This window comes from Staurois parvus, unplaced genomic scaffold (genome assembly GCF_062004578.1).
Source record: "Staurois parvus isolate SC_StPar_1 unplaced genomic scaffold, SC_StPar_1.0 ptg000109l, whole genome shotgun sequence".
Taxonomy (NCBI): domain Eukaryota; kingdom Metazoa; phylum Chordata; class Amphibia; order Anura; family Ranidae; genus Staurois; species Staurois parvus.
In genome coordinates this window covers 164,269-189,303 of record NW_028317905.1, presented here as the reverse complement: position 1 = coordinate 189,303, position 25,035 = coordinate 164,269, and the positions used below count along the sequence as shown (strand labels likewise).

The 25,035-nt window shown below is 45.0% G+C and overlaps 1 protein-coding gene across 1 annotated transcript in view; it reads left to right on the top strand.

Annotated features, from left to right (window-relative positions):
* The window catches only part of LOC149467462 (transient receptor potential cation channel subfamily M member 2-like), a 342,560-nt gene that overhangs the window by 195,754 nt on the left and 121,771 nt on the right, over positions 1-25,035 (top strand). Inside the window, exons 19-22 of the mRNA XM_089671623.1 lie at positions 1,966-2,084; positions 10,726-10,861; positions 15,822-15,993; positions 16,084-16,261. Coding sequence (XP_089527749.1) covers positions 1,966-2,084; positions 10,726-10,861; positions 15,822-15,993; positions 16,084-16,261 — 605 coding nt within the window. The remainder of the gene's footprint in view (positions 1-1,965; positions 2,085-10,725; positions 10,862-15,821; positions 15,994-16,083; positions 16,262-25,035) is intronic.

Sequence of the window (25,035 nt, the reverse complement as noted above, 5' to 3'; positions counted from 1 at the left end):
ATAAGGGATGACAGGTCCTCTTTATAGAGATATCTTGGATCTATAAGACCCAAAATCTCTCTTCTAACTTTGAAAGCAAAAGATCAAAAGAAAATAAGATCTTTTGCTTAAAATAAATACATAAATAAATTGTTTATTTCTGCCCTGGAGTGGAAGTGATGTCATGACGTCGCTCCAATCCTCCAAGAGGTGGTCAGAGATGATCTGGTCTCTGTTCACCTCTATGGCCAGCTGCGCAAACTGTTGGATCGTTTCCTGGGCTCTCCGATAAAAGCGAGAAGCTGGTGAAACACCGGCGAGCAGAGGGGAGGGACTTCTAAAAACGGTTTAGACCCAAGCTGGCTACTACAACACTTCCCAGGTATTATATTGTCAGTAACAAGGCTTTTCAATGGCATTTATATTATGCTGAGCAATATTTAAAGCAGCTCACAAATATTTGATTGCATGGTATCCATTGCAGTCCCAATAATATGGCATAACATCCTGAGGCTGATCCTTAATAAGGCCTCATGATGTTTCTCCTAGATTGGGGGGGGGGTGCCAACACTTTCCATCTACATGGCTGTTCTCTGCACATGGACTGCTCCACCAACAGGCCCCCTTATATAAAATAGGGGCAGGGCTACAATGGAACCCACACCCTGAGTGGCAGGAATTTGAAATTAAAGGGAAAACCCCTTACAATTATTATTATTATTATACAGGATTTATAAAGCGCCAACAGTTCGCTCAGCACTGTACATTATAGTGGGAGACAGTACACGAGACAGTACAGTAACAATACAATGCAATACATGAGGGGTTTGAGGGCCCTGCTCCTTGGAGCTTACAATCTAGGAAGGAGGGGAGAGTGGTACAGGAAGAAATAGTTGTGGGGGGTGAAGTGGTAGGAGGAGTTGAGGAGATCTGCAATTAGGTGAGGGCTGAGTAGGCTTCTCTGAAGAGATGGGTTTTCAGGGTGCGCCTAAAGGTGAGGAGAGTAGGTGACAGTCCGACAGATTGGGGTAGTGAGTTCCAGAGGATGGGGGAGGCCCTGGAGAAGTCCTGGAGACGGGCATGGGAGGAGGAGACCAGGGAACTGGAGAGTAGGAGGTCTTGTGAGGAGCGGAGAGTGTGTTTTGGGTGGTAGATGGATATCAGGTCGGTGATGTAGTTTGGGGCAGTGTTATGAACAGCTTTGTACGTCAATGTTAATATTTTGAATTTGATCCATTGGGCAATTGGAAGCCAGTGATGGGATTGGCAGAGGGGGGTGGCGGATACGGAGCGGTTGGTGTGGTGGATGAGTCTGGCCGCAGAATTTAGGATAGACTGAAGCGGGGATAGCCTGTGTTGGGGTAGGCCGGCGAGGAGGGAGTTGCAGTATTGAAGTTGTGATATGATAAGGGAGTGAATGAGTTGCTTTGTGGTTTCCGAGGTTAGGAACGGGCGTATTTTGGAGATGTTGCGGAGGTGGAGTCTACATGAGTTTGTCAGCGATTGGACCTGGGGCTGGAAAGACAGATTGGAATCTAGAATGACACCTAGTACTTTGGCTTGCGGGGTGGGGCTGATGGTGGCGTTGTTTGTCGTGATGGAGAGGTGGGGGGGGGGGCGCGGGTTGGGGGGAAAACTAGGAGCTCGGTTTTAGCAAGGTTTAGTTTGAGGAAGTGGAGTGACATCCAGCCTGATCATCCACAATAGTGGATGGAGCCAAACATTTACTATAATTACATGCGATGATAATACAAATTCTATTATTTTTGCTTGGACATGATTGGATGGCGGAAGCTAAAGAAAAAAATTTCCTTACAAAGTAAAAATTCCTTTACAAAGTGAACAGCGCTTTTTGAATTTAATAAATCAACCCCATGGTATATCTAGAAATGGTGTTTTGTTTATCTTCTCATCAATCGTTTGCTGATCTGTTTATATCTTAGAACACATTCTAATTCTTTGACTGCCCTGTCTTCTTCCTTCCAGCTGTTTTATGACCCGGAGCATCGTGGTTATGTGAAGAGTGCTGTTAAGTATATTACAGAGTTTTGGAACCAGGTGGATTCCATGGCTTTGGCCTTATTCACTGTTGGGCTGATATGCAGGTGAGGCATCTAGCAATAGCCCTCACTGTGTGATTTTAGAAAAGCGAACTTCTATTTAAGCAGTGTCTAAATAAAAAGGATGCACCAACTTTTGAAATGAGTGCATTTTGTATCACATTCCTCATCTGACAGGAGAAGACAGAGCAAGGTCAGGTAGCCTTAAGGTTCTATTCACAGATATGCAGTTTGCTTTTTGTCTGTTTTGCAGTGCTTTTTCGCATGTCATTTTGCATTCTTCTACATGCGTTTGTGATGTGTTTTTACCGCGTTTTATTCTGCTTTTTTTTTTTTGTTAAATTGGAATTTTTTTTGTTGCTTGTCGGTATAAAAATGCACAATGTGGCAAAAACGCGGCAAAAACTCACTACTATGCATTTCAGCAGACTCTCCATTGAACTCTATTGTAGTAAAAACGCTATTTTTTGCTTTTAAAAAAAAAGTCTCTGACCCTTTCCAAAAACACAGGAGCTCAAAAAAGCAGAGAGGTGAACATGTTCCATAGAAAACCATGTAGTCTAGGTTCACACCTATGCAGTGTACAAATAAAAAGTGCGCTAATTATTCACAAAAAATGCAAGGATAAATAATAAAAATATAAATAAAATCATAAATATAAACATAAGTCCAGCCACCATAATAGAGATAATCCAATATCAACTTAATGTCAATCTTGAAAACAAACACCCATGTGCAAATCCGACACCAGATGAAATGAATACACTCACCAGAGCTATATGCTGATTATATTATAAACCAGCATGATAGCATTTTGCTCTGGGAGCGATGATCTGCAGGATATCCCAGGAGAGGAACAGCAACCAATAGTGATCCAATCAGCACATATGGAACAGCTAAGCAGCAAATGATCTTCCAATAACATGGGCAAAGCTCGAGGAATCAGAAGAGATATGATGGTGCAGTACGTTTAAAACCAGTAGAATTTTATTAGTAAAGTATTGCACTCACAAAGAAGGTGTCTAACCGACACCAGCAATGACAGCCTCTATAATGTCACATCCACAAGGGTAAAACCAAGGGACGAACCTCTTGCACCGCGATCAACACAGTCGACAGCTGGGAGGAATGTTCCCATGTCACGTCCACTAGGCCAGGCCCAACGTGTTTCGTCACTTGACGTCTTCAAGGGGCGGAGTGGACCAAAAAACACCTATGCAGGTTGCGTTTGTGGTGTTTCTGAGTTGCATTTTGCGTTTTTGGTGCGTTTTGCCTTTTGTTTCTTTTTTTCATTTTTATATTCAAATATTATTTATTGAAAAAAATTTTCAGACATACAGAAGAGAAAAACATGGTAAATCTTGAATGTGAGAATAAAGAATTCATTTGGGTAATTATAATACATTATTATTATTATTATTATTATACAGTATTTATGAAGCGCCAATAGTTCGCTCAGCGCTGTACATTACAAAGGGGGACAGAACATGTGACAGAACAATACCAATACAATGCAAAACATGAGGGGATCGAGGGCCCTGCTCTTTCGAGCTTACAATCTAGGATACAGAGAATAAACAGGTGTGAAGGATCCCCACCAATAGGCCGGGGATATTTAGGTTTCAGATGTTTACATGAGAGGTATACTCAATGTTCAGTGAACCACGGTCTTCTCACGGTCATAAAAAATGATAATTAGGGAAGAGATGGAAATTGGGAAAGGGGAAGGAAACAAGAAGGGAAGGCACATGGGAATACTCTATTCTTAAATTTGAACGGGTCGTATTAGTAATCAGTTTACGGAACATTTTGCATGTTTCAGCCATCGAGACCATTGGGCTGTAAATTTGTGGAAAGCTGAGTTGTGTAAGGCTATTCTTTTTTCCATTTCACAATGGAGATTAAGGTCTTGAAAGAGGCGAGACAGAGGGGGAGTAGTGTTAGAGCGCCATATTCTGGTAATATTGGTTTTTGCAGCTGCTAAAGTATGTAGAATGATGGTCCTTGAGTTTATAGGGAATTTATCTATGCCAATGTGTAGGAGAGCCAAAGCAGGGTTTGGAGTAATTAGCGTATCTGTAATGGAGGATAATATCTGAAAAACTTTGTTCCAGTAAGACTTAATTGACTTACAGTTCCAAAGTATATGGAGGAGTGAACCAGACTCTCCACAGTTTCTCCAGCAAGCTCGCGAATGTTGTGGATAAAATACAGATAACTTAACAGGAGTCATATACCATTCGTGTAGGATTTTTAAGTATGTTTCCCAGTTTCCCATTTTGAGGCCTTGTAAGTAATAGTGAATGTTTTTTCCCACACAGTTGGGGAAACGGATTGGTACAAATGTTTCTCCCAATTAGTTAAGGAAGACGTATACGTTGCAAATTGCTTTTCGAGTATAAGAGTGTAGAATGTGGAAATTCCTTTCTTTGGGTTGGCAGTTCTATGTAAGAAATGATGAGCCGTTGCAGGGATTTCTATGTTATGTGAAAGTTTGGTTTTGTAGAGTGCATGGGCTATGCGCATATAGGTAAATTGTTCGGTGTCAGGGAGGTGGAATTTACTTTGGGTGATGTAGAAGGAGTCTAATGTGTCTGAGGTATATATGTCTTGAATATGAAGTATGCCAGAGGTCGTCCATGTCGTTAGGTTTAAGTGGGGAATGATGTGATGGAGGGATGATAGTGGGGTAGAAACTTGTACGTTGTGGTTCCCCGATTTGATATAGTCTAAAAAGTCGTACCAGGCTGTTAAGGAGGCGCGGATACATGGATGTTTGTGGGGTATTTGATTTTGAGCCATGCGAGGTAGAAACATCATGTCCATTAAAGCGTGTGGATGGTATAAAGATGTTTCCATGGTAGACCATAGTTTTTCAGGGGAGGGATGCCACCAGAAGAAGAGCTGGTCTAGTAGAACGGCTTGGTAGTAGGATTTCATGTGTGGGAGACCTGCTCCTCCTCTGAGGGTAGGGCGTATTAGTAGATTTGTGGTGCATCTGGATTTTTTTGAATTCCATAAGAACTTGTTTAATATCGCCTGGAGTGTGGTGAAAAAGAGTAGGGGACAGGAATAGGTAGTGTTCAAAAAATGTATAATATTTTAGGAAGTATACACATTTTTAGGATTGCTATTCTACCTAGTGTCGATAGAGTAGCAGTACAAAGGCTTTTGAGATCCTGTGGGATAGTTTCAAGAAGCGGTCTATAATTAGATGTGTAGAGTTGGTTAGTATTAGCGGTGAGTTTAATTCCCAAATATGGGATGCTGTGTTTTTCCCAGGTAAAAGGGAACTGCTTAGAGAGTAAGTCCTGGATTATGGGCGGTGTGTACAGGTTTAATATTGATGATTTGGGTTCATTAAGTTTATAGTACAAAACCTCTGCGTAATCACTAATATGTGCACGTATCGTCTTAAGAGATTTATGTGGGTTTGTGACTATGAGTATGATGTCGTCTGCAAAGAGACTGATTTTATGTTCAGTAGTATGATATTTGACTCCCGTGAACTCTGGGTCATTTCTGAGCTTAGTCTCTAGTGGTTCTATTAGTAAGGCGAAGATTAAGGGGGATAGGGGGCACCCTTGTCTGGTTCCATTTGATATGGAGAAGGGTTGTGAAAGCGTGCCATTAGTTAATACTCTAGCAGAGGGTTGAGAGTAAAGAGCAAAAATCGCCGATAGTAGCCAAATTTTTGTAGTGTAAGTGCCACGAATTGCCAATGAATTCTGTCGAAAGCCTTTTCCGCATCTAATGATAAGAGGAGAGAAGGACGTTTATCAGTTTCTAGGTTGTGCAGAAGAGATATTATTCGCCTAGTAGCATCTGGGGCCTGTCTACCATGTATGAAACCCACTTGATCCGGATGTATCAACGCAGGTAGATAAGGGAGTAATCTTTGGGCAATCACTTTGGCGTATATTTTTATGTCCGTATTGATTAACGAGATTGGTCTGTAATTTTGAGTAGATTGTGGGTCTTTACCCGGTTTTGGAATAGTAGTGATTATCGACTGCAACATGTCGGAAGGGAATTTACCGGTAGAAGCTGCGTGGTTATAAAGGGCAGATAAGTGTGATTTAAGGTCGGATGCAAACGTTTTATAGAATTCATTAGTGAATCCATCGTTCCCTGGGGATTTATTTAAGGGTAGAGTAGAGATAACTTTTTCAATTTCTATTGATGAGATTGGCGCCGATAGAGATTCAAGTTGAGAGGGGGAGATGTGGGAGAACTTGGAGTTATGCAGGAAGCTTTCAATGGTAGCAGTCGTAGGTTGGGTTGTATTTGGGTCATCTTTTATATTATATAGCTTTTGATAATATGTTGCAAAAGCATTGGCTATATCTTGCGGGTTCGAAAGAGGCGACCGCGTGGTTGGGTGTTGTATCATAGATATTTTGGTCTTAAGTCGTTTATGTTTAATGATCTTAGCGAGAAGAGAACTTGCTTTATTACCTAGTGCATAAAATTTGGTCTTCGTTTTTTGGAGATTGGTGTCATATGAATGGAGTAATAGGGTACGTAACTTATTTATTTCTTGATTTAGGGTCGCGGAAGTGGGGTTAGGGTTTTTTTTGTTGAGTTCTTCATTTAGGTTAATGGAGGTTAGGAGTTGGTCGATTTGTTGGGACCTCTGTCTTTTTATACGCAAATTTAATTGTATGTATCTCGTATCATACCTCTATGTATGTATCTTGTATCATACCTCTCATGTATGCTTTGTATGTTTGCCAGAGTGTGGTGATTGAGATATCCGGTGTGGTGTTAGTAGCAAAAAATAAATTATGTGCTTCCAAGATATGCTTCTGATTGTCCGGGAATGAAAGGAGTGAGGAATTGAGTCTCCAATTCGGCGGGAGCGCCGAACGTCGATCATCATCTAAGGATAAACTGATTGGTGCGTGATCTGACCAGGATATAGTGCCAATGTTCGATGAGGTCACTTGTTGCAATGTCCATTTATCTGTAAGAAACATATCTATCCTCGAGTAGGAAAGATGTGCGGGGGAGTAGTAAGTGTAGTCTCTCTCGGAGCCATGGTGGCATCTCCATATGTCATATAGATCATGGTCGTGTAGAAATCGATTAAAGGTATATTTATTAGTTTTCTTCTTGGATGATGAATCCACAAGTGGGTTGCTCATAACGTTGAGGTCTCCGCCAATTATGAGTCTGCCTTGTTTATGGGTAGAGATGGTCTTGTAGAGTTTCCGATAAAATTGCAATTGGTTGTTATTCGGGCCATATACATTCACCAATGTATGGGTTATGTCATTGATCTGACAAATAAGGATGTGAAAGCGTCCAAGTGGATCGGCTATTTTTGAGATGAGGCGGAAAGGGAGAGAATCGCTGATGGCTGTGATGACTCCATTTTTTTTTCTTCTTGGGGTTGGTAGACATAAAAATTTGTGAAAAGTGGTGGAGGTGTAGCTTGGGCTCTTTTCCAGTGGCAAAATGGGATTCCTGTATGAAAAAAATGTTGGCTTGGGATTTCCTGGTTTCTTTAAAGAGTAGTGATCTCTTAAATGGGGAGTTTAGGCCTCTAACGTTGAGAGATGATATATTAATCATTGGTAATAAAATATTCGTTGATAGTACAGTGTCGGGTTGCTGTTTAAGAGAGACAAGACTCGGTAATCTCCTAGAAATAGGGAGTGGTTGTGTACTTGTGGTACCAGTGTGGCTCGGATGGAGGTTGTAGAGTTATTGTGCCATGTGGACTGTAGGAATGCAGGAGTAGAAGTAAAGAGGAGTATTCAATAGTGCCTTAGAAGAAGGGGGGTGGAGACAAACAGGGTAGTAAAAACATTCCCGCAGAAAAAGCAGGTAGGCCAAGTAGCCAACTTCGCTACTTTAGAACTGAGGGGTATAGATGGGCTTTGACCCCGGGGAGGGTCATGCCAACAAAAAACATGTAGAACAAACATCTTCAAATAAGGGCCGATCGCCAGACATTTGGACATTTAGAATAGGCCCTTAGGGGGGCAGGACATATGTCTGCACCTGGAATGCTTCATGCAACCGCTCATGTTGCTTCCATATGTTGGGCTGAGTTAGGAGTAGTGTCTTGTGTATCTGCAGGGATGATGTTCCAGGTTTTAAGCAGATCAATGCCTGCTTCCAGGTTCTTAACGGTAAATATTCTGCCTTGTCGCCGCACTATTAGTTTAGTTGGAAAGCCCCATTGGTAGGCTATACCATGATTTCTGAGGGCCTTTGTGATGGAAATCATTTTCTTCCTGTTGAGGAGCGTAGCTTTGGAAAGGTCCGCATAAAGGCGGAGATTTGCGTGTGATGGCGGGAGAGGTGGCATGTTTCTGACCGCCGTCATAATTTTTTCCTTTACGTGGTAAAAGTGTACTCTAATTAGTACATCTCTTGGGATTGAAGCTGACAAAAATGCTGGCTTGGGCAAGCGGTGGGCCCGGTCAATCGCAAGCTCTATGTCCGGAAGTGCTGGGAGAAGTATTTTGACTTATTTTTGTATGTAGGGAAGTAGATTCTCATTCGTTACAGATTCAGGGATCCCTCTAATTTTGATGTTATTGCGTCGCGAGCGGTCCTCTAAGTCGGCCAGTTTTAGGTTGATTTGTTCGATGTCGGACGCATGATCCGCGTGCGCGTCAATCAAATCATTGTGCGCTGTTATTATGTCACCCAAGCTGTTTTCGATATGGTTTATTCTGCGTTCTTGGTGTTGTACCACATTAGATATTTGGTTTAAGGATGTGAATACGTCATTTAGCAGGGATTGGCGCAGGGATTGGCGCAGGGACGTCAGCATGTGTTTCATCGTCACCTCTGTGAGCGGTTGATCGGCTGCAGGGAATGCGGCTATGTCAGGGAGGTCTGCATTGGGGGGTGGAGTCAGGAGAGTTATGGCTTGATATGGAGGGTCCGGGTCATGGTCCAGACGAGGTCTGGATTTGGCAGGGCTGCTGGTAGTGGGGGACAGGGGGGGTGATAACTCACCAGGGTCCCCTGGATACAGCGATGCCTGGAGCCTCGGGTCCCTGTGCTGGGCTCTGTAGTCCTCCTCCTCGTGCCTGCCATCTCCCTCCACTGTGCTGTTGCGGCCGCCATCTTGGCTTTCCAGAGCAGGGAAGAATTTGGTAAGTTTCCCGGGGTGATCCGGGGCTCTGCGCCTGCGAGGCATGGCTGCTGAGGTGCGGGCAGGTGTTGGCAGTGACGTGGGGTGATTTATTTCCCCCGGGGCCGGTGAGTGCCGGTTTTCAGCTGGCGGGTGGACGGAGCGGATCTTAAGCCGCGTCCATCAGAGCCAGCCAGGCATGCGCCCTCCTTTTTTTCATTTTTAATTAAAATTCTTGTTGCTAGGCAGATTTTAAAAGCCAAATGCGTCAAAAACGTGTCAAAAACGCAATACACGCTTTTCTGCAGCGTTCCCATTGAAGTCTATAAAACCAAATATTCAGTAGAGAAGATGGGACTTTCAAGGTGCATGAACATGAATACCAAACATTAAAAAGTTATATAATTTTTATTTTGTATTTAAAAACAAAAAAAACAAAAAAAAGGAAAAAATACAGAAACATAAAAACAATTTCAGTACTAAGAGTGGAACTGAGATTCAAACTTGATTATATAATTGTAGTTACTCCCTACATGTTTCGCCCTCACGGGCTTCTTCAGGGGAGATCCGAAGCAGTCTAAAGGTATATGAAAAGAAAATTATACAATTATCAAACAATTTTAATATATCAAATACAAAGTATTTAATCAAATATATATATATGGGACTTAATGGCTCACCTTGGATGTGAAAGCTCACAGAGCTAAGAGGAAATAACCTAACAAAGATCTTAATTGGCCTACATGTCCAAAACAGTTGTAGAGGATATAATGGGCATCAAATATCCATCTAGGATAGACGTAAAAAAAGAAGTTAATTAAATTTAACAGAAGATATGAGGAAGAGATCATAATTCATTAGGTTGAGGTTGACTTTTGGCAATTTTACCTGTTAAATGTTTTAGAAGGATATATAGGTATAACCTAACATTAGGTTGAGGTTGATTTTGGGCAATATTACCTGTTAAATGTTTTAGAAGGATATACCTTCTAAAACATAACTTGACCTATACGTCCACAACCATCTAATTGACCAAAAACGCAACGTTTTGCGTTCAAAGAAGTCCCTGACCCTTTCCAAAATATGGGTGAAAATGCGGAGATGTGAACCTATCCCATAGGAAATCATGTTAAATGGACTGTACTGCATTTCTGCAAAATGCTGCAGAAAATGCTTAGGTGTGAACTTAGGGAAAAATGGACTGTAGCGCCTTTCTGCAAAAAGCACTAAAAAACGCATTGGTGTGAACGGAGCCTTAGAAATGGAATGGACTCCCATGAAAAAAGTTAATTACCAGATGTCATTCTTCATGAATCTGATTTGTCGAAACAGGTGCCAGACAATCTTTTACCTTTTTTTTTTCCTTCACAATAAATCCTGATTGGATGGTTTGAACTGAAAACTTCATGTTTTTATTCAGTTCTCAAAGAACACTCCAAATGAAACCTGGATTGCTTGCTATAAGCAAGGCGGGAACATGTTGATTTTTCTGTTTCATATAAATGAAGTCCTGGGAGCACAGCCTTAAATTTGATCAAATAAAGATGGTACAATATTTCAGACTTCTAATGGCCCTCTCTTTGTGTCTAGATTGGTTCGGACAGACACAGTCTATCTGGGTCGGGTGTTCCTGTCTCTAGACTACATGATATTCTGCATCCGCCTCCTGTATATGTTCACTGTCAGCAGAGTTCTGGGTCCTAAGATCATCATCCTCAGCAGAATGGTAAGACCGTGATCTAGAACAGGTTGTAAACAGCTACCAATTATTTTTTGAAGGATAACACTGTTCAACAGGTAAAAAGTTTTGGGCATAAAATTAGCTAATCTTACATAATTTTGGGGTGCTGAAAACTGTTGATTGGCTCTAGTTTCCATGATATATTCACCCATCTAATGACGTAAGCCATTCAAAATTATGATGCAACTTCAGCTGCATATTGCGCAATTGATACTGGTGACCAATAGAAAATTGCATGTATACTGAGATGATGCAATATTAGCCTTTAATTGCATCACTTCACTGCATAAAAGCTGCAGTATCTGTAGCTGATTGTAGTTCGACAGCGTCTTTACATTTTGTTTTATGCTTATATAGGCTACTCAGTAATGCCTCGAACTTGTGTGAATAAAGCAGATAATTTCTGCTATATCTGCGGTGAAATAACTTTTATCTCACAAAAAAGGAGGATAGCAGGAATGATTAAGAAAGCCTACAACTTGTATTTTGGCTGCAAGATAGGAGACCAGGACAAGAGCTGGGCACCACATATATGCTGCAATTCTTGTGGGACGGCACTGGAGCAATGGTTGAATGGAAAAAAGGCATCTATGCCTTTCGCTGTGCCAATGATTTGGAGAGAGCCAACAGATCATGTTAGTAATTGTTACTTTTGTATGGTGCCTCCAACAAAAGGGCTAAATAAGAAGAAAAAGTTATCTGTGCACTATCCAAATATTCCATCGGCAATACATCCAGTTCCTCATGGAGAGGGGCTACCAATTCCTAAAGCACCAGAATCCTTCGTGGTTGAGTCAAGTGAGGAAGAACCTGAAGCATGTAGTCATCAACCGTCAACCTCACATGACCCAGACTTTCTTCCATCCACACCCACTGAACCACACCTCATTACACAAGTGGAATTGAGCGATCTTATCAGAGACCTGGATCTTCCGAAGAACAAGGCAAAGCTTTTGGGGTCAAGACTACAACAGTGGAATCTCCTAGCAAGTGATGTTCGTACGTCTTTCTACCGTCATCGTCAGAAAGATCTGATCCCATTCTTCGTCAAGGAAGGTGAAATTGCTGTATGTAACAATGTTCATGGTTTAATCTCAGCCATCGGCGTATGCTATGATCCCGATGAGTGGAGGCTGTTCATTGATGCTTCAAAGGCGAGTCTTAAAGCTGTTTTGCTCCATAATGGCAATCAGCTGCCGTCAGTTCCAGTTGCTTACGCAGTTTCAATGAAAGAAACGTATGAAAACTTGAAAGAGCTTTTAAGGTGCATCAACTATGATGAACATCAATGGTCGATTTGTGGTGACCTGAAGGTGATTGCTATCCTACTTGGACTTCAAGGTGGATATACTAAGTACTGCTGCTTCCTCTGTGAGTGGGACAGTCGTGCGAGAGAAATGCACTATGTCAAAAGAGACTGGCCATTACGCCAGTCATTGCAGCCTGGAGAAAAAAATGTTAACTATCCAGCACTTGTAGACAGCAATAAGATCTTATTACCTCCATTACACATCAAGTTGGGATTAATGAAAAACTTTGTTAAGTCAATGGACAAGAATAAAGCAGGTTTCAAGTACCTGATTAGAAAATTTCCAGCACTTAGTGCTGCAAAAATAAATGAAGGAGTCTTTGTTGGGCCACAGATTCGTAAACTTATTCATGATGATGAGTTTCTTTCTCTGTTGCGTGGAAAGGAAAAGGCTGCCTGGACAGCATTTGTATCAGTGACATCAAATTTTCTTGAAAACAATAAAACACCAGACTACAAGAAAGTGGTAGAAAAACTCATCCAGACTTACAGAAATCTGGGTTGCAACATGTCTCTAAAAATTCATTTTCTACATTCGCATCTGGATTTTTTCCCACCAAACTGTGGAGCAGTGAGTGATGAACATGGAGAGCGCTTCCATCAAGACATTGCAGCTATGGAAAGAAGATATCAAGGTAAATGGAGCCCATCAATGCTTGCTGACTATTGCTGGACAGTTGTAAGAGATAGCCCTTTCCTCGAATACAAGAGAAAAGCCAAGAGAAGCAAAACCGACACAAACTGAAGACAAAACTAGTGAGAATCCTAAGTATTAAAATGATTCAACTTAGCTTATGGCTATAATTTTTCTTGGTAATCCTATGCAATATATTATGCCATTTAGGCTTTGTTATGTAGTCAATATCACTTGCTTTATATTTGTGGAAAGACATCTATCTATATAATTATTGTGCATTATGTAGTCATTACGCCTATAGTAGAAAACTTTCCGTTTACAGAAAAACTAGAGCCAATTGACAAATTTCATTGTTATATTTGAACTCAGAATGTGAAATTCATTAAGAAATGGATCCTTTTGTTTCCAAAACTGGCAAAAAATAAAAATTTGTTGAACAGTGTAATTTATCATCCTACAGTTACCCCAGGTTCACATATATGCGGCCATGCGGGATGCGTTTTGCGTGGGCACGAGAGCCCATTCATTTGAATGGACTCCCGTGCCCCGGGACAAGCAGAGAAGAAGTCACTGAACTTCTTCCGAAAACGCAACCCACATGGGAACCTCGGTTCCCAGTACGGTTGCGTTTTCCAGTGCGGGCGGCGTGCCATTAGAACTAATAGCACCTGCCTGCAGGTCCGCACTTCTCTGTGAGGGTGGTGTGACTGTTTGGATTTTCCTACGGATTTGCAGCGGCACCACCCGCACATATGTGAACCTAGCCTTATGGTATATGTTAAATCTTTGTGGACACCTGACCATTACACCTATATGAGCTTGTTGGACAGCCTGTTCCAAAGTCATGAGCATTAAATTGGGTTCCTTCTCATTCATCTTTGCAGTTAGAACTAATGGCACCTTCCTGCGGGTCCGCATTTCTCTGTGAGGGTGGTGCGGCTGTGCGGATTTTCCTACGGATTCGTAGCGGCACCACCACATATGTGAACCTAGCCTTATGGTATATGTTAAATCTTTGTGAACACCTGACCATTACACCTATATGAGCTTGTTGGACAGCCTGTTCCAAAGTCATGAGCATTAAATTGGGTTCCTCCTCATTCCTCTTTGCAGTTATAACAACCTCCACTCTTCTGGAAGGCTTTTCAAAAGATTTGAGTTGTGTTATCCAAACAATATTTTGTGAGGTCAGGTACTGATGTTGGGTCAGACTACCTGGCTCCCAGTCAGTATTCCAGCCTACCCCAAAATGTGTTCTGTAGGGCTGAAGTCAGAGTTCTATTTAGGCCTCTTTAATTCTTCCCCATCACACTCATCAAGTCATGGGGATAATTTACTAAAACTGGAGAGTGAAAAATCTGGTGCAGCTGTCCATGGTAGCCAATCAATTTCTAACTTCAGCTTGTTCAATTAAGCTTTGACCAAAAAAAACAAAACAAAACTGGAATCTGATTGGTTTCTATGCAGAGCTGCACCAAAGTTTGCACTCTCCATTTTTAGTAAATCAACCCCCATGTCTTTTTATAAAGCTGGCTGTGTGCACAGGGGTACAGTCAGTGGCGTCCCGAAGAAGGTGCAGGGGGTACGTGCTGCACGGGGTGACACCTACTGCATGGGGTGACACCTACTGCACGGGGTGACACTGGACCCACTCCACGAAAAGGTAAGTTGTAAAGCAAGCCAACGATCATCAGCTTACCTTTTCGTGGAGTGGGTTCGGTGTCACCCCGTAGAGGTTGCATGCCGCAATCCCCGCAGGATGGTTGGGATCTGCGGATTGGGGAGAATAATGGATCTGACTCCGATCCATTATGCTCAATCTGCAGATCCGATCCATTCTGCAGGGATCGTCGGAGGGGGTGTCACCAAGTGTTTTTGCGCCGGGTGACACCAACCAGAGGGATGCCCCTGGGTACAGTCATGATGGAAAGTAAATGGTACTTCTCCAAATTGCTGCAACAACATTGGAAGTGCAGCATTGTCTAAAAACTGTGTATGTTGTATCATTATTATTATTATTATCCAGTATTTATAAAGTGCCGATAGTTCGCTCAGCGCTGTACATTACAAAGGGGGACAGAACATGTGACAGAACAATAACAATACAATGCAAAACATGAGGGGATCGAGGGCCCTGCTCTTTCGAGCTTACAATCTAGGAGGGAGGGGATGGTGGCAAAGAAGGAGATAGCTGTGCGGGATGGAGTGGTAGGAAGAGTAGAGGAGGTTGGCAAGTTAGCAGGGGGTGGGGTAGGCTTCCCTGAAGAGATGGGTTTTCAGGGTGCGCCTAAAGGGGAGGAGAGTAGGTGATAATCTGATGGGTTGGGGCAGGGAGTTCCAGAGGATGGGTGACACCCTGGAGAAGTCCTGGAGGCGGACATGGGAGGAGGAGACCAGGGAACTAGAGAGAAGGAGGTCTTGTGAGGAGCGGAGTGTGCGTGCTGGGCGGTACTTGGATATTAGGTCAGTGATATGGTGGACAGCTTTGAACGTCAGTGTTAGGATTTTGAATTTGATCCGTTGCGCAATCGAAAGCCAGTGGAGGGATTGGCAGAGGGGGGTGGCGGAGATGGAGCGGTTGGAAAGGTGAATGAGTCTGGCAGCCGCATTCAGGATCGACTGAAGCGGGGATAGCCAGCGGCGAGGCAGGCCAGTGAGGAGGGAGTTGCAGTAGTCGAGTTGTGATATGATGAGGGAGTGGATGAGCTGCTTAGTGGTTTCTGGGGTTAGGAACGTGCGGATTTTGGCGATGTTGCGGAGGTGGAGTCTGCACGAGCTTGTTAAAGATTGGAGATCATTAACAGCATCTTTCACTGGAAATCCATAATCTCAGTGATTCAGAGGTAATTATGGTTATGTAGTAGGTATGATGGTCAGGTGTTCACAAATCTTTAGCCATACAGTATATTAAACAATCACTTAATGTAATACAATCGAGTACTAAGTCAAAATAAACATCAGCTATCATTTTAAGATCTTTAATCTTTCACCTCATCCAGGTTAAAGACATCTTCTTCTTCCTCTTCCTCCTGGCTATTTGGATTGTTTCGTATGGCGTGGCAAAGCAGGCAATTCTTACTACCAATGAAGAAAGGTTGGGCTGGATTTTACGGAATGTGATCTATGACCCCTACATCACCCTCTTTGGTGAAATCCCATCTGATATAGACAGTAAGTTAGCTGGTGCTTCTTGTGGTGAGTTGATGGCAAGATGATTGAAGGTCTATATGATGGGGTATATATAACCACCTTGTTTTTCAGGTTTAAATTTTAAACCAACACAATGTTCACAAAATGGCACTAACCCGAACATGCCTAAATGTGTTGTCAACGATGGAACCAATGCTCTCTTCCCAGAGTGGCTGACCATAATTCTCATGTGCCTATATCTCCTCATGGCCAACATCCTTCTGCTCAATCTACTTGTTGCCATATTCAGGTAAGAAGAGGAATGACAGCTCACTTATAACAATTGCTGAAGTACACTGTATAGTTCAGCCACATTCTCCAGGTGGAACCAACACTTGCCCGCCGCCCTATAGCAGAAGTACTGCTACAGGCTGTCAGGGCTGCACAAAACCACATATGTATACGTGATTTTGCATATCCATGTAAGGAGCACGATTGCATGTGTGTGTCGCTCTACCCACACTGCTATTGGCAGCTACAGATGCCAATCACCGGGTCCCGGCCAGTGATTCCTGACAAGCACTTGGTGATCGTAGGGGAGAGACACAACACAAGTCTCTCTCCTGTCATCAAGGGCATGCTACTTTGTATTTCTCTGCACAGCAGAGTCCGGTGACCTTTGACACTCCGAATCAGACTATGCAACATTGAATTGGACTATGGAACTACAGACCAAGAAAAACCTTTACCACATGACCTCCGGAAGATTTACCTCACTTCCTGACCAGGCTAGTTTTTGCTATACCGCACTGCGTTATTTAACTGACAATTGTGCGGTCATGCAATGCTGTACATAAATGGAATTTATGTAATTTATTCCCCCACAAATAGAGCTTTCTTTTGGTGGTATTTGATTACCTTTGGGTTTTTATTTTTTGTGCTATAAAAAAAAACAAGTCCGTAAATTTAAAAAAAAAAACAACATATTTTCTACTTTCTGCTATAAATCATATCCAATAACAAATTTAAAAAGTCAAATTGCTTCTTAAATTTAGGCCAATATTTATTCTGCTACATACTTTTGGTATAAAAAAAAATCCAAATAACCGTATATTGATTGGTTTTCGCAAAAGCTATAGCGTCTACAAACTATGAAATATATACTGGAATTTTTATTTTATTTTTAATACTAGTAATGGCAGCGATCAGCGACTTATGATGACAACGATATTGTGGCGGACAATCGGACACTAACTGACACTTTGTGGGAATCAGCGTTGCTAATACAGTGATCAGTACTAAAGACACTGCACTAAAGACACTGGCTGGGAAGGGGTTAACATCTAGGGGAATCAAGGGATTAACTGTGTGCCTAGCTAAGTGTAATGGGTACTGTCTGTGCTGTTTTTACAATTGTAGGTAATGTGTTGGATTTTATTCCCTGCTCTGCAGGGAAAGGGAATCCAGCACATTGCCACTAACAGGACACAGCCCTGTTTGTTTGTTTACATAGGCATAGCTGTGTTCTGTCAGCCTCCTAGATGAACAGCGAGTGCCGGCGCTCATCCATTGGCTGGCACCTGCTGATCAGCTTCTGCTGTGAACACAGCAGAAGTGGCGGATGCGCGTGCCCATGGCCAGGAAGTGCAGAATCACGTTTATATACGTGATTCTGCACAGCATGTCCACCCTTTAGCAGTATATCTCCTATGGGGTGGTTGGGAAATGGTTAAACTGATACTAAAGGTTCAGATGTTTTTTGTTTAACCTTCCTGGCGTTAATCCCGAGTGTGGCTCGGGGTTCATTTACAGTACAAAAGTGGTAACCTCGAGCCACACTCGGGATTATACCGTAGTGCTTGTCCTTCGATCCCGCAATGTTCTCCCGCTGTGTCTTCCGGCCGATGCCGGCATCCGTCTTCTGGGTTCCCTTCCCTGAGAGCGTCGGGACGGAACCGGCGGGAGATTCAAAAAAGTAAAAATATGACATACACACAATACATAGTTTCATAGTTACATAGTTAGTCCGGCTGAAAAAAGACAAAAGTCCATCCATTGTAATCTGTTAGTATAACATTCCTGTATCAAACCATTTCACATACATTTTGTCCCGAGTGCTTTGCCCTGCGCCCTGCCTGCATTTTTACTGTTCTTTCTACCTGTAAACTGAGAAATGTCCATGGCATCCAAAAAGCGTCTCTTTAGGTCAAAAGCGGTTTTAGACCGGCTAGAGAACAGCGATAGTAAATCAGAACCACTTGCAGAACGAAAATATGAATACATGTGAGCTACTATGGTGAATCGTGATAATAAAAATCAATTAAATAAATCAATACATATATAAATGAATAAAACCACCTGTGGTTCCCTGACACTCACACTAACTCATAAAAAATAATGCTATGTACCTCAAACTAATATATAAAAAAGTGCCACGCTCCTACTCCAACAAACAAGGGGGTATCCCCCTGATGAAGTCACGTGTCCTGGTGACGTAACGTGTAGGGGAGGGGCTCTGACGTCCCAACGTTGTCTCGGATCAGTACGGCGAGTATAGCAGATACTGAAGGTTATGATTACAATGGCTCATGCAAAAGTGTTATCTTGTGAGTGGCAAATTGACCATTAATAAAATACCATTTAAAAAGGATAAGGCACCATGGTTTCTGTTTTTATTCTATGATACCCATCTGAGATGCATCGGAGAGAGGAGTTTTAGAGGAGGAGAGAGACCCCTGGAGGGGAAAAGGGAGAGATCCATCCATCCATTTCCTTTGGACAGCAGTAAATTGGAATCACTTGCAGAATTGAGCAATAGTGATTCATGGGGGAAATTCATCATCAGACACTGAAAACAATTCTGGGACTGAGATCAGCGATGTGCGAACTTGGCGCTCTATTTCAAATTTCAGTGTTTTTGGTTTGATTATATTATTGAATTAAATTTATTATTATTATTTGTATAATTATGTATTATATTATAATTTATATAATTTATTTTTATATTTATTTATATTATTATTATATTTATTTATATAATTTATTTATATTATAATTTATGATTTTGTGTTTCAAACTTTATGATACCCGGGATGTTTACTAGACTCTTGTTTTTTAAGATTTAAGTGAGATATTCCTAAGAATTACAGACCTACAATATAAAACAACAGATTTCCATGCAAAACAACCACTTTGACATTCAAAAATATAGATTAATTAGACTATCAGGGAGGTTAAAATAACAAAGTTCTCATACTTAACAATGGTTTTGCACAGAGCATCTCTGATCCTTCTCTTCTCGTGTCCCCCGCTGGTGCTTTCTGCTCCTCCCCCTTGCTGAGCACCCCCAGAGCAAGTTGCTTGCTCTGGGGGCACTCACGCATGCTCACTCCCAAGCCACCTCTGTGTCTCTGTAAGACACACAGAGCACGGCTTGGCCCCGCCACCCTGCTCCCTCCTCACTGGCTGTGATTGAAAGCAGCCAATGGCTTCCCCTGTTGTGTCTGTGCCAATAAGAAGGGAGAGACCCAGGAGAGCTGCTCTCGCCCACATCGCTGGATCGAGATTTGTCTCAGGTAAATATTGGGGGGGGAGGACCTTTTAACCTTTTATGCATATATTACATGAAGATAAAAAAACCTTCACCCTTTAGAACCACTTTAAGAACTTTATTTTTATTCACATTTATTGTACTGTGGCATTGTTGAAGACTTTATTTTGTAATCTATTTTTCTGTACATTTCTTGCAGCACATTTTATACAATCTGTCAAAAATCCTTAGGCCTTATTTCTAAATGCTCTAAATGATCCATTCTTAACCAGGGTTCCTCCAGAGGTTGCTGGGAGATCCTTGAACTGTAGCTGATTGACCTCCCATCTGCTGGTGCCTGCATGATTCTGGAGCCAAAGCCACTTGGCAGATAATTTAGCTGGAATTTCATCACTGCAGGGGGTCCATTTTTTCCACTGACCATCAATGTAAAAGGCATTTTTCCCCACAAACTAACAATGAATTTATTTTAGTAGAGCTTCCCCAAGACCTGGAAATAATTTCATGGGTTCTTTTGGGTTAAAAATATTGAGAAAGGCTGCTCACAATAATATTTAGAGAAATCCCTGCTCTTTGAACAAGTGCTACTATATTGTAAATCTCTTACATATCCCCGTGTGGTATGGCAGCATGTATTAGAGAAGTGTCTTAAAGTCAGAATTGGCACACCACGGCATGCTGTAAATGTAGCATGTTTCTGTTAAAACACATGGTGGCAGATACTGATTGTGTAGGGGTTAGTCGACGTCTGTAACCATCACTTTCAGTCTATTGGCACTTAAATCATAGTCCCATGGGTCGGAACAGAGTGAGGTTGAGAGTGCCATCATCACATACTGGTGACAGCAGCAGTGACTATGGTCACTAGAGATGAGCGAAGTATTCAAAAATTTGATTTGACTGATTCGGCGAATTCGTGGAAAATATTCGATTCGAGTCGAATATATTCGCTGTGAATTTAACTTAAAAAAGGGTGTTTCTAGGCTTCAGAGAGACTTAATATTAGTGCAGAACACTGTACCTTTAATTTAAATGCCCTTGGAGTCTGCTGGGGAAGAGAAATAATACTGTAAGTCAGTATGACATGCAGATGAGTGCCGTCGATCTTAGAATCACCGCACACTTCACTCATTTGGCCAGTCACGGGGCCAAAACCAGTGTTTGGAGCCACAGTGTGGCGGTGGAGGCAGCAGCAATGGGAGGCCATACAGCAACCTATGACAAAATGGAAACCAGCAGGAGTGTGAGGAGACCTGAAAGTGGCACATGGCAGAGTGGGAGCAATGGGAGGCGGTACAGGGACCCATGTCAAACTGTGGACCCAGCAGCAGCGTGACCAGGCGGTACGGGGGCCCATGGCAGATTTGGGGCCTGGCAGCACCTATGGGAGGCCTGTAATCTGCCAGCAACCTATGACAAAATGGAAAACCGCAGGAGTGTGAGGAGACCTCAAAGTGGCACATGGCAGAGTGGGAGCAATGGGAGGCCGTACAGGGACCCATGTCACACTGTGGACCCAGCAGCAGCGTGACCAGGCGGTACGGGGGCCCATGGCAGATTTGGGGCCTGGCAGCACCTATGGGAGGCCTGTAATCTGCCAGCAACCTATGACAAAATGGAAAACCGCAGGAGTGTGAGGAGACCTCAAAGTGGCACATGGCAGAGTGGGAGCAATGGGAGGCGGTACAGGGACCCATGTCACACTGTGGACCCAGCAGCAGCGTGACCAGGCGGTACGGGGGCCCATGGCAGATTTGGGGCCTGGCAGCACCTATGGGAGGCCTGTAATCTGCCAGCAACCTATGACAAAATGGAAAACCGCAGGAGTGTGAGGAGACCTCAAAGTGGCACATGGCAGAGTGGGAGCAATGGGAGGTGGTACAGGGACCCATGTCACACTGTGGACCCAGCAGCAGCGTGACCAGGCGGTACGGGGGCCCATGGCAGATTTGGGGCCTGGCAGCACCTATGGGAGGCCTGTAATCTGCCAGCAACCTATGACAAAATGGAAAATCGCAGGAGTGTGAGGAGACCTCAAAGTGGCACATGGCAGAGTGGGAGCAATGGGAGGCGGTACAGGGACCCATGTCACACTGTGGACCCAGCAGCAGCGTGACCAGGCGGTACGAGGGCCCATGGCAGATTTGGGGCCTGGCAGCACCTATGGGAGGCCTGTAATCTGCCAGCAACCTATGACAAAATGGAAAACCGCAGGAGTGTGAGGAGACCTCAAAGTGGCACATGGCAGAGTGGGAGCAATGGGAGGCGGTACAGGGACCCATGTCACACTGTGGACCCAGCAGCAGCGTGACCAGGCGGTACGAGGGCCCATGGCAGATTTGGGGCCTGGCAGCACCTATGGGAGGCCTGTAATCTGCCAGCAACCTATGACAAAATGGAAAACCGCAGGAGTGTGAGGAGACCTCAAAGTGGCACATGGCAGAGTGGGAGCAATGGGAGGCGGTACAGGGACCCATGTCACACTGTGGACCCAGCAGCAGCGTGACCAGGCGGTACGGGGGCCCATGGCAGATTTGGGGCCTGGCAGCACCTATGGGAGGCCTGTAATCTGCCAGCAACCTATGACAAAATGGAAAACCGCAGGAGTGTGAGGAGACCTGAAAGTGGCACATGGCAGAGTGGGAGCAATGGGAGGCGGTACAGGGACCCATGTCAAACTGTGGACCCAGCAGCAGCGTGACCAGGCGGTACGGGGGCCCATGGCAGATTTGGGGCCTGGCAGCACCTATGGGAGGCCTGTAATCTGCCAGCAACCTATGACAAAATGGAAAACCGCAGGAGTGTGAGGAGACCTCAAAGTGGCACATGGCAGAGTGGGAGCAATGGGAGGCCGTACAGGGACCCATGTCACACTGTGGACCCAGCAGCAGCGTGACCAGGCGGTACGGAGGCCCATGGCAGATTTGGGGCCTGGCAGCACCTATGGGAGGCCTGTAATCTGCCAGCAACCTATGACAAAATGGAAAACCACAGGAGTGTGAGGAGACCTCAAAGTGGCACATGGCAGAGTGGGAGCAATGGGAGGCCGTACAGGGACCCATGTCACACTGTGGACCCAGCAGCAGCGTGACCAGGCGGTACGGGGGCCCATGGCAGATTTGGGGCCTGGCAGCACCTATGGGAGGCCTGTAATCTGCCAGCAACCTATGACAAAATGGAAAACCGCAGGAGTGTGAGGAGACCTCAAAGTGGCACATGGCAGAGTGGGAGCAATGGGAGGCGGTACAGGGACCCATGTCACATTGTGGACCCAGCAGCAGCGTGACCAGGCGGTACGGGGGCCCATGGCAGATTTGGGGCCTGGCAGCACCTATGGGAGGCCTGTAATCTGCCAGCAACCTATGACAAAATGGAAAACCGCAGGAGTGTGAGGAGACCTCAAAGTGGCACATGGCAGAGTGGGAGCAATGGGAGGTGGTACAGGGACCCATGTCACACTGTGGACCCAGCAGCAGCGTGACCAGGCGGTACGGGGGCCCATGGCAGATTTGGGGCCTGGCAGCACCTATGGGAGGCCTGTAATCTGCCAGCAACCTATGACAAAATGGAAAACCGCAGGAGTGTGAGGAGACCTCAAAGTGGCACATGGCAGAGTGGGAGCAATGGGAGGCGGTACAGGGACCCATGTCACACTGTGGACCCAGCAGCAGCGTGACCAGGCGGTACGGGGGCCCATGGCAGATTTGGGGTCTGGCAGCACCTATGGGAGGCCTGTAATCTGCCAGCAACCTATGACAAAATGGAAAACCGCAGGAGTGTGAGGAGACCTGAAAGTGGCACATGGCAGAGTGGGAGCAATGGGAGGCGGTACAGGGACCCATGTCAAACTGTGGACCCAGCAGCAGCGTGACCAGGCGGTACGGGGGCCCATGGCAGATTTGGGGCCTGGCAGCACCTATGGGAGGCCTGTAATCTGCCAGCAACCTATGACAAAATGGAAAACCGCAGGAGTGTGAGGAGACCTCAAAGTGGCACATGGCAGAGTGGGAGCAATGGGAGGCGGTACAGGGACCCATGTCACACTGTGGACCCAGCAGCAGCGTGACCAGGCGGTACGAGGGCCCATGGCAGATTTGGGGCCTGGCAGCACCTATGGGAGGCCTGTAATCTGCCAGCAACCTATGACAAAATGGAAAACCGCAGGAGTGTGAGGAGACCTCAAAGTGGCACATGGCAGAGTGGGAGCAATGGGAGGCGGTACAGGGACCCATGTCACACTGTGGACCCAGCAGCAGCGTGACCAGGCGGTACGGGGGCCCATGGCAGATTTGGGGCCTGGCAGCACCTATGGGAGGCCTGTAATCTGCCAGCAACCTATGACAAAATGGAAAACCGCAGGAGTGTGAGGAGACCTGAAAGTGGCACATGGCAGAGTGGGAGCAATGGGAGGCGGTACAGGGACCCATGTCAAACTGTGGACCCAGCAGCAGCGTGACCAGGCGGTACGGGGGCCCATGGCAGATTTGGGGCCTGGCAGCACCTATGGGAGGCCTGTAATCTGCCAGCAACCTATGACAAAATGGAAAACCGCAGGAGTGTGAGGAGACCTCAAAGTGGCACATGGCAGAGTGGGAGCAATGGGAGGCCGTACAGGGACCCATGTCACACTGTGGACCCAGCAGCAGCGTGACCAGGCGGTACGGAGGCCCATGGCAGATTTGGGGCCTGGCAGCACCTATGGGAGGCCTGTAATCTGCCAGCAACCTATGACAAAATGGAAAACCACAGGAGTGTGAGGAGACCTCAAAGTGGCACATGGCAGAGTGGGAGCAATGGGAGGCCGTACAGGGACCCATGTCACACTGTGGACCCAGCAGCAGCGTGACCAGGCGGTACGGGGGCCCATGGCAGATTTGGGGCCTGGCAGCACCTATGGGAGGCCTGTAATCTGCCAGCAACCTATGACAAAATGGAAAACCGCAGGAGTGTGAGGAGACCTCAAAGTGGCACATGGCAGAGTGGGAGCAATGGGAGGCGGTACAGGGACCCATGTCACATTGTGGACCCAGCAGCAGCGTGACCAGGCGGTACGGGGGCCCATGGCAGATTTGGGGCCTGGCAGCACCTATGGGAGGCCTGTAATCTGCCAGCAACCTATGACAAAATGGAAAACCGCAGGAGTGTGAGGAGACCTCAAAGTGGCACATGGCAGAGTGGGAGCAATGGGAGGTGGTACAGGGACCCATGTCACACTGTGGACCCAGCAGCAGCGTGACCAGGCGGTACGGGGGCCCATGGCAGATTTGGGGCCTGGCAGCACCTATGGGAGGCCTGTAATCTGCCAGCAACCTATGACAAAATGGAAAACCGCAGGAGTGTGAGGAGACCTCAAAGTGGCACATGGCAGAGTGGGAGCAATGGGAGGCGGTACAGGGACCCATGTCACACTGTGGACCCAGCAGCAGCGTGACCAGGCGGTACGGGGGCCCATGGCAGATTTGGGGTCTGGCAGCACCTATGGGAGGCCTGTAATCTGCCAGCAACCTATGACAAAATGGAAAACCGCAGGAGTG